General features: G+C 47.7%; 1 protein-coding gene across 4 annotated transcripts; it reads right to left on the bottom strand.

Moving 5' to 3' along the window:
• Nucleotides 1-2,160: 2,160 nt before the first annotated feature.
• Nucleotides 2,161-12,005, bottom strand: ING4 (inhibitor of growth family member 4). Of its 4 annotated transcripts, none has more exons than XM_028712654.2 (8): nucleotides 11,876-12,005; nucleotides 10,274-10,345; nucleotides 9,953-10,119; nucleotides 9,643-9,757; nucleotides 6,955-7,063; nucleotides 6,097-6,244; nucleotides 4,722-4,783; nucleotides 2,161-2,879 (listed from the first exon to the last, which is right to left on the bottom strand). In XM_028712654.2, exons 1-8 carry the CDS (start codon nucleotides 11,910-11,912, stop codon nucleotides 2,840-2,842), a joined length of 750 nt encoding a protein of 249 aa, XP_028568487.1. In that variant the 5' UTR covers nucleotides 11,913-12,005; the 3' UTR covers nucleotides 2,161-2,839. The 4 variants fall into 4 exon arrangements, with proteins under 4 accessions (XP_028568487.1, XP_028568488.1, XP_028568489.1 ...); XM_028712655.2 differs by having other exon boundaries at nucleotides 6,097-6,241; XM_028712656.2 differs by having other exon boundaries at nucleotides 6,955-7,060.
• Nucleotides 12,006-12,166: the final 161 nt, after the last annotated feature.

Genomic DNA, 12,166 nt, shown 5'->3' with positions numbered 1-12,166 from the left:
GACTAGGTTTCCCCCCCTAAAAATTATGTCAAAAAATAGGGGGCATCTTATACACGGATACATCTCCCCCTATTTTCTAAAATCTGAGTCCCAAAAATAGGGGGCATCTTATAGATGGAAAAATACGATATATTGTATTATGCCTGTGTTCATTCTTGCCTCCATTTACTTCTGTAGAACATTTTGTCCCAACTACAGTAAACCTGAAATGACTTTATTTGGTTACGGCAGTGTTAAGTAGAATAGCTAGGAAACACAAAATGGCAATAAATAAATAACCCCCCCCCCCGAAAGAGCACATGAAATAGAACATGGGCTTTAATAAATTTGTGGGCGTTAACTGGACCATCAACATAAATGAAAGTAGAAACCTGAAGGTAAGTAGCAACCAGGGGAGCAAGATGGTAGAAAGGCGGCCAGAACAGGAAGTGGAGGAAAAGGCCAATTCGAAGTCACAGTGCTAACCTATAAGGCCCTACATGGGTTGAGAGATCCCGACTTTGGGGGTAGCCTGTTGGGGGCTGCATTGTGGAGCCAGTCAAAGCCAAAATCAGGTGGCGCCACTGCAGACTTAGGTACAGTGGTACCTCACAAGACAAATGCCTCGCAAGACGGAAAACTCGCAAGAAGAGTTTTCCGTTTTTCGAGGTGCTTCACCAGACGAATTTCCCTATGGGCTTGCTTCGCAAGAAGAAAGCCCATAGGGAAATCTCCGGGGACCTCTTTAAAATGCTGGCGGTCGGGAGCAAAGACTTTCGCCCACCGCCAGCCTTCAGAAGAGGTCCTGGACCTCTTCTGAAGGCCGGCGGGGGGCAAAAGTCTTTGCTCCCCCCGCCTGCCTTCCCGAGACAGCGGAGACTTCTCCGCTGTCCCGGGGCGATCTTAAAATGCTGGCGGGCGGCAGCGAAGATCGCCCCGGGACAGCGGAGGCTTCGCTGTCGCCCGCCAGCATTTTAAAATCGCCCCGGGACAGTGGAGAAGTCTCGCTGCCACCCACCAGCATTTTAAAATCGCCCCGGGACAGCGGAGGCTTCGCTGTCGCCCGCCAGCATTTTAAAATCGCCCCGGGACAGTGGAGAAGTCTCCGCTGTCCTGGGGGCTTTTAAAATGCTGGCGGTCGGCAGCAAAGCCCTCCTGTCCCCGGAGCTTGCGGGGCGGGAGGTGGGGAGGACTTTTCTTCCCACCGCCAGCCTTCAGAACAGCCTTCTGAAGGCTGGCGGTGGGAAGAAAAGCCCTTGTCCCCCCCCCCCAGCCTTCAGAAGAGGTCGGGGGACAGACTGTCCCCGGACCTGGTCTGAAGGCGGTTTCCATTGATTCCATTGATTGATTTTCAATGCATTCCTATGGGAAACCGTGCTTCGCAAGACAAAAAACTCGCAAGAAGAAAAAACTTGTGGAACGAATTAATTTCGTCTTGCGAGGTACCACTGTATCTGGCTCATCCTAATAATCACGAAAAGCACTTTTTCGGCTGCAACACCCCATTGTAAAAATCCCTCTTCTGGGATGCTTGTCTGGTGCCTAATTTTTCATTTAGGTATCTAGCAAATACAGTGGTACCTCTGGCTGCAATTTGCCGCTTCTGCGCATGACCTCATTTTGTGCTTCTGCACATGCGCGAGCTGTGAAACCCGGAAGTAACCCTTTCCGGTACTTCCGGGTCACTGCGGGACATAACCTGAAAGAATGTAACATGAAGCAAACGTAACATGAGGTATGACTGTACTTAATTTTTTTTTAAAACCCAGGTTTTAAAAAAGACGGAAACGTCTTGCAAGTTTGTTTCCTTTTTCTTAACAACTTAATACAGTTGCGACTTGACTTTGAGGAGCAACTCATAGTACGTGGTGTGGTAGCCTTTTTTGAGGTTTTTGAAGACTTTGGTGATTTTTGAAGCTTTTCCAAAACTTTCCCGACACCGTGCTTCGCAAGACGAAAAAAATCGCAAGACGACAAAACTCGCGGAACGAATTAATTTTGTCTTGCGAGGCACCACTGTATTGAAAACCAGGTATCAGAAACAACCACTGCAGGTAAGACGGGCAAGTTAGAACTCTTAAGTGCTGAAGATGCCTCTTCTTCCATCAATGAGTTGCCTGCTGACCACCATCAGCTCTCTGAATCCCACCCCTCGACTCACAACCGAGAATCACTACAAAGTTTGTTGAATTGACTTTATTTAATGCCATATTTTACAACACGGGGTTTCCCCCAATACAAGCACCACCGAGAGAGGAGTGAATTCTGGATGGCCTCCGTTTAAAAATCCACAAAACACTTCATTCAGCAGGCAGGGGGCGCTCCTCCTCACGAAGAAAACGAGATCCATTCCAGTTGGCTCTAAAGGGTTCCGCTCCCTTTGAGAAATGGAATGTCGTGGGGGGGAAAGGGAAGGCCCATCTTCTCACCCAAGTTTACTGAACAAGGGGGTTGACTTGGTTGCCCCTCTTCTGGGACACAAATGAGAAATTTTTGGAGGAAATGTTTTATTTCTTCTCTTATTCAGGTGTCGTTCCTTCTTCCACCAACAAGTCTGGGTTCCTCCGAGCTAATGCAAGCTTTGGAACCTATGCAGGGTAAAAGGTGGTAAGAACGAAGAAGGCTTACTCCATCTTCCCCCTCAAGGGTTGCCGCCACAGAGGAACTGGGAAGCCGTGAGTGTTTCAGTACACGCAGGAACCATCATATGGATACAAACCATTCACAGGTAGCTCTGCTCACCCAGGATGAGACCCACCCCCTAACTATGAAACCCCAGGAACTGGGAGAAGGGTGCTGAAGCCCAGGAGTAGGGGTGGGTGTTCTGGTAACCACATCTGGACCTCAGAACACGCAGGTTTTATTTCTTCTTCCTCTCCTGGGAGCAGCGGGGGCAGAACCTGTAGCAGGGAGACAAGGCAAAAGCAGTAATCACAAGACAAATGGTGTCTGAGAACGAAAAGGCATCTAGAATTGCGTATTAAGAAATTCCCAATTCTGCAAGCAGAAAAGCAAGTAATATGCCATATTTTTCGCTCTATAGGACGCACCTTGTTTTAGAGGGGGAGAACAAGTTAAAAAAAATTCTCCCCCTCTCTGCTCAGCGCCCCTTCAACGAAGCGGCAGCGGAAATGGAGCCCCTTCCATTTCTCCTCCCGCTTGGCTGAAGGGGCGCTGTGCAGCTCTCCCTCTCTGCTGAAGCCAGGAGAGTCTTGCTCTCCTGGCTTCAGCAAAAGGAACCTGAAGCCTCCGGAGCGCATCGGGAACTCGTGCTACGCTCCGAAGGCTTCAGGCGGCTATCCCTGAAGCCTGGAGAGTGAGAGGGGTCGGTGCGCACCGACCCCTCTCGCTCTCCAGGCTTCAGCGAAAGCAACACGAAACCTCCGGAGCGCAGAGGGAGCACTCCCTCTGCACTTCAGAGGCTTCGCGTTGCTATCGCTGAAGCCAAGGAGCCTGCATTTGCTCCATAGGACTCACACACATTTACCCTTAATTTTTGGAGGGGAAAAAGTGCGTCCTATAGAGCAAAAAATACGGTAATAGGTGCTATGCAAACTGAGTAAATTTGTATACAAAAATTGCATTACCTGGAGGCAGGGTAGGAAAACAATTTGGATTCTGTGTGTCACTAAAAGTAGGAGACAGTCTGGTCTGACCTAGAGGGTACAATCCACTATGCATTTATTCAGATGCTCCTGTTCCTTTAAGGCAGTGCTTCCCAAACTTGGGTCTCCAGCTGTTTCTGGACTATAATTCCCATCATCCCCAGCTAGCAGTACCAGTGGTAAGGGATGATGGGAATTGTAGTAAGTTGGGGGGGGGGAACATTGTTTTAAGGAAAGACAGTGAAAGAAAACTTTCCAGTAGAGCATAATTTATGTTAATTGGTGATGTCATCTGGATTTTTCATTTCAGATTTTTCATCTTATCATAGGATGGTCCTATTCATACATTTCCTTCAATGCTGCGCCTAGGTTTCAAAAATATGTAAAGCCTTTTTGTTTGTTTTTTAAGAATTTGGATTTCAACAGTCTGCCAGGACTGCATGGAGCATTTGGAAGAAAATGGTTTTTCCACAAAAGAGAAATACAACTAAAGGTTGGAGATGCTGCCTCTTTTCAACAAAAACAACCTTCTCTCTGGTTCTGAGCTTTTGCAAGTCACTGCATCTAACCTTTTAAAGCATTTGTGTTGCCAGAAAAGTCCAATATACATTTCCCCCCACGTCGGTTGGTCTACTGTCCCTTAGACCTTGTGGGGGCAGGTCTATTATTATTATTATTTTTGGGGGGTGGAACAAATTCTTATGCCCCACAAATAACCCAGAGATGCATTTTAAATAAAAGCACACATTCTAATCATTTAAAAACACCAGGTAGGCCCCACGAATACCCAGAGATGCATTTTAAATAAAAGGACACATTCTACTCATGTAAAAACACGCTGATTGGGCCGGATCTGGCCACCGGGCCTTAGTTTGCCTACCCATGCACTATACAGTGGAACCTTGAGTTGTGGACATAATCCATCCTGGAGGCACATCCGCAACTCGAAGAGTTCGCATCCAGAAGTGCCGTGTTTGTGCGCGGCACAATTTAGCACTTCTACGCATGCGCGAGCGGTGAAACCCAGAAGTAACCTGTTCTGGTACTTCTGGGTTGTTGCGGAACGTAACACGAAAAGGCGCAACATGAAGCAGACACAACACAAGGTATGACTGTAGAAAGCAAATAGTCACTCACCATTTTCCTCTTGGCTTTGTTGTTAAGCCCACACAAGCGAAATGGAACCATTCAATGGAGCACTGGGGAAAGGGATAAAGAGCACAAAAGCTTAATGTTAGTGACCCCTCGTCTCTTCTCCATGTTAGAACTGTTTGGGGTTTCTCAGAGCTTCACTTTCAAGCCCTTTCCCTCCCTCTTATGGTTTGCCATCACTGTCTTTGTAAAGGATCAGTATGTAATTCTACTCCATAATGAACATTCCCTTCTCCCTTGCTCCTGACTCTCCCAAAGCTGCTTAACAGTCCATCTATCTATCTATCTATCTATCTATCTATCTATCTATCTATCTCTATGGGGCTCATCTGCCCCCTGTACTCTGAAGATATGTTACACACACACACACACACACACACACACACACACACACACACACATTAGAAATACACACACAAGTGGAATCATCCCTGCTGAAGAATCCGTCAACCAGTTCAGCGAGTGCAGCTTCTACGTCGTAACAAAGAACGGATACTGTCTCAGCGAGGGCATTTAGCCAGTTGCAACCAACCAGCTTTGCTGCGAGTCCTGCAGGGCCGGCTCCCTGCTTTGCTCCTCCTCTTTTCAGCTGGCCTGAGGAAGGGGCTGGACTGACTCCAGCTATAAAAGCTGAGGCTGCTGAAGATGCCAGAAGCTATTTTTGCTGCGAGTCCTGCAAAGCACTCTTGGGGTGGAGTATTGTTTAGGGTTTTTTTTTGTTGGGGGGGGGGTGTCAAGATTTAATTTTGGAGATGCATAAATTTTGCTGTTATTGGGGGGGGTTGTATCTTTATTCTTAAACCTTATGATTTATTTGGGGATTGTTTATTTTTCTGTATGCTTACAGAGATATTTTTATTTATGCTCATGACTACTTTTGTTATATTGCTGTAATTATGTACATGCTTTCATGTTGCAAGCTTTCTTCAGCATAGTTAACTTTGGAAAGGCAGCATACAAATGATGATGATTCAAATAAGGCCACAACAATGTCCTGAGTTATAAACTGCATACAGTGGTACCTCAGGTTAAGTACTTAATTCATTCCAGAGGTCCGTTCTTAACCTGAAACTGTTCTTAACCTGAAGCACCACTTTAGCTAATGGGGCCTCCTGCTGCCACCGCGCCGCCGGAGCACAATTTCTATTCTCATCCTGAAGCAAAGTACTTTCTGGGTTAGCGGAGTCTGTAACCTGAAGTGTATGTAACCCGAGGTACCACTGTATTCTAGTTTCAGAATCCTGACTTCCACAATGGTGTCATGAGGCCCTTTAGATTCCCTGCATCTGCAGCTGTTCACATTGCCCCAGAGCTGAGCCCCTCTCACCCCACACCCTCAACTCCCAAGAGAGTCTCTTACATCAGGGTTGTCACAACCAATCATCTCCCCATAGGAGACTTGGTGGCAGAGGCAGTAGGTGGGCTCATTGGGGTCCACAGGCATGTCCAGCACATCGGAGGGGTGAACATTTCCAAAGGTAACCGAAGGCATCCCGTACTCTGTGCTGCTTCAGGACGGAAAACAGAGTTAGTAAGTCATCAGTGGAGACTTCTCTCAGGCCCCTGCAATCAAAAAACGTCCCCTTCACCCCCACCTCACTCTGGAATAAACTAGGTAATAGGTAAAGGACCCCTGGACGGTTAAGTCCAGTCAAAGGCGGTTATGGGATTGCGGCGCTCGTCTTGCTTTCAGGCCAAGGGAGCCGGCGTTTGTCTACAGCTTTCTGGGTAACGTGGCAATAACGATTAAACCGCTTCTGGTGCAATGAAATACCATCACGGAAGCCAGAGCACACGGAAACGCCATTTACCTTCCCACCACAGCGGTACCTATTTATCTACTTGCACTGGTGTACTTTCGAACTGCTAGGTTGGCAGGAGCTGGGACAGAGCAACGGGAGCTCACACCATCGCGGGGATTTGAACTGCCGACCTTCTGATCAGCAAGCCCGAGAGGCTCAGTGGTTTAGACCACAGCGCCACCCGTGTCCCTTGGAATCAACTACCTTGGTCTCCCTTAAGAAATAAAGAACTTGCCAGCTTGGCACTTCTCACAATCCTCACCAGTAGGAAAACTGACCACCTAGTCTGCCAGAGTTTCTGGGCACAACAATGACCATGGCTGGTACTAGAATGGAGTAGAGCTGACATTGGGCGAGACTGGTAACATCTACTAACACAGATCCCTGCCTTCTGCCTGCCCCCTCTTCCCACTCACGTGCGGACTAGTTTCAGCTTCTTTTGGGCTGTCTTTGGCGCCTCCTCGTCAGAATTCTTCCCCTTGGAGCGAGCACGGGCTGCTTTCTTCTCTTTCTGGACCCGGCCTTCTGTGTGCACAACACGGACAAAAGGGGGGCAAATCAAGTACCTCTCTTTGGGACAAACAGAGCTTATTTGGCCTATAGAGATTGCTTTCAAATCTCTGTAGAAAAAAACAATTTGGAGCTCTATAAATCTCTCCCCCTCCCCACATTGGAACACAGCATTAGCAATCTGAATAAATTAAGCCAAATGTGAATCTCACTGCACACCAAAAAAGCCTGCTGGATCAGTTTACAGAGCCACCTTAGCCTGGCATCCTGCTTCTCCTGGTAGCTGCCCAGATGCCTCCAGGGAATCCACAGGCAAAGCCTGGCATGAAAAGAAGAGCCATTTCCCACTGCTGCTTAGTAAGGTAAAGGTAAAGGTACCCCTGCCCGTACGGGCCAGTCTTGACAGACTCTAGGGTTGTGCACCCATCTCACTCAAGAGGCCGAGGGCCAGCGCTGTCCGGAGACACTTCCGGGTCACGTGGCCAGTGTGAGAAAGCTGCATCTGGCGAGCCAGCGCAGCACACGGAAACGCTGTTTACCTTCCAGTAAGCGGTCCCTATTTATCTACTTGCACCCGGGGGTGCTTTCAAACTGCTAGGTTGGCAGGCGCTGGGACCGAGCAACGGGAGCGCACCCCGCCGCGGGGATTCGAACCACCGACCTTTCGATCGGCAAGCCCTAGGCGCTGAGGCTTTTACCCACAGCGCCACCCGCGTCCCCTGCTGCTTAGTAGCTGGTATTAAAAGGTATAGCAGTCATCCCCCACAAAAATTCCTAATGTGGAATACGGTGTTTTCACTGCCACTACACTGAGTTCATGTTTTCATTCAACTATCCACCATGGTCTTAAGAGCCGTTTCCAGGTTAGTCACAACTAGTTATGACTTCATTAGTGTATGTGGCTAAGATTTTCTGCCCCAATGGCCATCATTTTGCGCTAACTTGCAATGAATATCAAATGGCATTCATTGTTGCCCAATCTGGAGAGATCCTTTTGGTTTTCAAGTTCTTTAGAACCCATCATTTGGTGTCATCTGTTAGCTTCCCCCTCTTGTTCACAAAGGATTTCAGATAATTTATGAACAAGTCAAACAGTGCAGGTCTCAAAGCAGACCTGTAGAATACCTCACTGCTTCCCTTCTATTCTGAAAACTCTCGTTTTACGTCTACTCTATTTTATGTTCTATACCCAGACACTGTTCCATTAGAGGATAATTCTAAAAGGTTGCTACAGCAGGACTTCTGTTTGCAGAAGCTATGTGGATTTTCCCTCAGCATCTCTTGTTTTCCTAATGCTATTTTTGCCAATCTGTTTCTGCGGCAGAATCTACTTTATTTATTTCAGACATTTATATGCCACTTAATATTCAGAATTTCGCCTGCTACTTACATAACCATAAAACATACATGCAAGAGTTTTTTAAAAGGAAGCCTTCCTGCCTGTTATAGCTTCCTTGAATTGAGTAAATCACAATTACAATTTCTCAGGTTCATTTGTGCATTTTTCCTGTGGGATACATTTAATTGGAGTTTCTATTACAATGCTTTTTAAATAACCTCCTGGCAGTACTTTGGACTCGATGGCCCTTGTGGTCTCTTCCAACTCTATGATTCTATGAGTACTTGCTACTTCCTATGATGGGATAGAGCGGGTCAAGGTGGGAGCAAGGTCTATACAGGCCCAGTATACCTGAAGGAGTGTCTCCACCCCCACTGTCCAGCCCGGACACTGAGGTCCAGCTCCGAGGGCCTTCTGGCGGCTCTCTCATTGCGAGAAGTGGGGTTACAGGGAAGCAGGCAGAGGGCCTTCTCGGTAGTCGCTCCTGCCTTAAGGAATGCCCTCCCATCAAATGTCCAGGAAATAAACAACTATCTGACTTTTAAAAGACATCTGAAGGCAGCCCTGTTTAGGGAAGTTTTAAATGTTCGATGTTTTACTGTGTCTGATGCTTTAATTTGTTGGAAGCCGCCCAGAGTGGCTGGGGCCACCCAGATGATCAGCATACAAATAATAATTTGGTGTCGGCATCTCTTCCTTAACTTTGTTTTAACCAATCCTCTCTTCTTCTTAGAAGTGTCTTCTTTTAACATCAAATTCTACGTCGACACAACTTTTCGCCTACAAATATGTTCAATTTGATAGCACCAGATAGGCTTCCCTCCTGGTTGACTTCACTGTTCTAAGGCACAGTCACTTACTGTATGAAAATGTCTCTTTGCTGCAGCCTAGATGTACATTTACCCTGCCAATGCAAGCGTGCTTCAAGTCACCCATTATGAAATATTTCCCCCCTTGTCTACCTATTAGCATTTCCCCCCACTATGAGTTTGGGTGGAGTCAGGCAGCAACTGTGTGGATGGTACCCAATGAGTTCCATCTGCAAAATGGAAGGAAATACTTAGTAATTTTTCCTCTTCCGTACCTCTCTAGATTTGTTATAAATTCAAAACAGATTTAGGGGGATGCAAGGGGTCTTTCTTTCATAGTAACTTGTCCTGAAGACTGAAATTTTACTATCACCATTTCTGGACATCTTTCATTTGCCCCTGTTGCCACCCTCATGTTAGCCACTTCTACAGAAACCATAACTCACTCTTTTTGCCTTTACTAGATGAGCTGTCATAGTCACTTGACTCTATCTGCTTCTCTTTCAAGTCAGCTTCAAACCGGGCGAGATCCGTGTCCAGTCGCCGGATGTGCTTATCTACCTGCAGACACGGTAAGAGGGGGAGAGCGTTATTTTTGAGGTAATATGTCCCCAGCCACCAAGAGAGCAAAGACTTATACAAAGGCAAAGAGAATGGCAGCAGAAAGCAACTGCCCAAAGAGATACAGTTCTGCTTGGATGAAGGCTCTTCACAAAGACTGTCCAAAAAGCCCCACCTCATCAGGCCCCCTCGTACCATCTCATACGTCTGCATTGCGAGCTGCACTTTGTCGTCGCCAAACTCCTTGCACTTCCCATAGGCCTCTTGGATCTGCTTGAGGAGCCCCAGTTTCTCCTCTGAAGACAACGTCCGCGCATTACTGATATATTCTGTGGCCAGTTTATCAATCTCTGATTTGAGATCTGAAAGGAAAAGTAGGGTGCAGCATTATAGCAGACCACTCCGGCATGACACCAAACAGAAAGGGATACGAACACCAGGTTTATTTGTTCTTCAATGTGTGTCAAAGAAGACTTACATAGTCAATCTCAATCAGCAGAGGCTTTGCAAACTTACCTTCTGTTCGTTGGTCCAGGTCTCTCATGAGCTGGAAGTTTCTCTGCAGCTCAAAGGGCAAATTCTCAATGCCTAGAGAAAGAGGGAAAGTGTGAGATGGAGAAGAAGATCAGCTTGGTGGGGACCTGCCTGTGTTACTTCTTTCCTACACCTTCATTTATACTTTCTTTTACTGTACGCTCAACATTAACTCCATGTTGACTGAATAGCTACAGGGTGAATTTTACACCATTTAAAGCCAAGTAGCTGCATCACGGGAAGCGGGTGGCGCTGTGGGTTAAACCACAGAGCCTAGGACTTGCTGGTCAGAAGGTCGGCGGTTTGAATCCCCGCGACGGGGTGAGCTCCCGTTGCTCGGTCCCAGCTCCTGCCAACCTAGCAGCTCGAAAGCACGTCAAAGTGCAAGTAGATAAATAGGTACCGCTCCAGCGGGAAGGTAAACGGCGTTTCTGTGCACTGCTCTGGTTTGCCAGAAGCGGCTTAGTCATGCTGGCCACAGGACCCGAGAAAAACTGTCTGCGGACAGACACCAGCTCCCTTGGCCAATAAAGCGAGATGAGCGCCGCAACCCCAGAGTCGGTCACGACTGGACCCAATGGTCAGGGGTCCCTTTACCTTTACCTGCATTACAAGAGAAAGAAAGGGCCACTTCTTGTGTTAACAAACTCAGGTTTCCTAACCAAACATATACTTGAAATGAAGCTGCAGCCAATTTCGGCTCTTTGACTAGCATACTCATACGATACCCACATTTACCTCAACCATATTTTACATTTGTATGTGCACACCTTAAAACACATTTTGTTTATTTACTTCACGAGACTTGACCGCAATAAAACATCAAAGCATTTTTAAAAATAACAGAACAATAACATTATCAGTAAAATGATCTAAAAAATTCAAAAATGCTTAAAATAAATTATAAGCTAAAAAACAGATTAAAACACATGTCAATACAGTGATACCTCAGGATGCAAACAGGATCCGTTCCAGAGTCCCGTTCGCATCCTGAAGTAAACGCAACCTACGACTGCGCGTGTTGCGATTCGCCACTTCGGTGCATGCTTGCGCGCGCACACACACACACATTAACCAACTGCAATGGTGGTTGTGTGTGTGCTTTTTGTAAAGCGGGTGTTTGTGTCCAGCAATATCTGAGTGCACTACCATATTTTAAGCAGGGCAGAGCCAAACTGTGGATGTGGGAAGAGGAGGGAGGGGCTGTGGAATTTGCAAACATTATTACATTTAAATTTCACCAATGCCAATATCAAGCAGTTCCTTTCTTCCACCCTTCCTTCTGGGGGGTTGAAAAATAGAATGAGGTCTAAACTCAAACAGACAACGCACCCGAAGGGAAGGAACTGGAACCACGGAGCACATTGAGGGATTAAGCCGCAGCGCCCTGTTAAAAAGGAACCAGGGCGAACCCGGGTCGGCTGCTGCCGTAACGTGTGAACTGACCCACACGTAGGAATACGAGGTCCCTCGACCCCCCCCCTCCCCCGACTGCGGGCTTTCGGGGCCTCTGCCGCCTCCCGGGAGCCGCCTGCGCCGCCTGCCTCGAGCCGCGTCCCGCCCGAGCCCCGCGCCCGCTCTTACTGTCTAGGTAGTGCTCCAGGTACATCCCCGCCGCCATCTTGGGTTCCAGCCAAGCGCACGGGCTCTTTCCCCTCCCGCCGGCTCCGCCCACCTTGGCTTCGCTTCCGCCCTTAACAGGAGCAGCTTCCTGTTTTCGGCAGAGGCACTTCCGGCCCCTCTAGGCCGGGTGGCTTCCGCTCGCTTCCCAGCTCGCCTCCCCTTAGTCCTCCGCTGCAAAGGGAGCTCGGCTGGGAGGCAGCCGTTGTGTTTCTAATAGATCCAGACCACCAGTCCACTTCTTCAAGCCTATGG

This window comes from Podarcis muralis, chromosome 17, assembly GCF_964188315.1.
Source record: "Podarcis muralis chromosome 17, rPodMur119.hap1.1, whole genome shotgun sequence".
Lineage (NCBI taxonomy): Eukaryota > Metazoa > Chordata > Lepidosauria > Squamata > Lacertidae > Podarcis > Podarcis muralis.
Note: the sequence above shows the minus strand (reverse complement) of the source record. Positions and strands in the feature narration are given on the sequence as shown.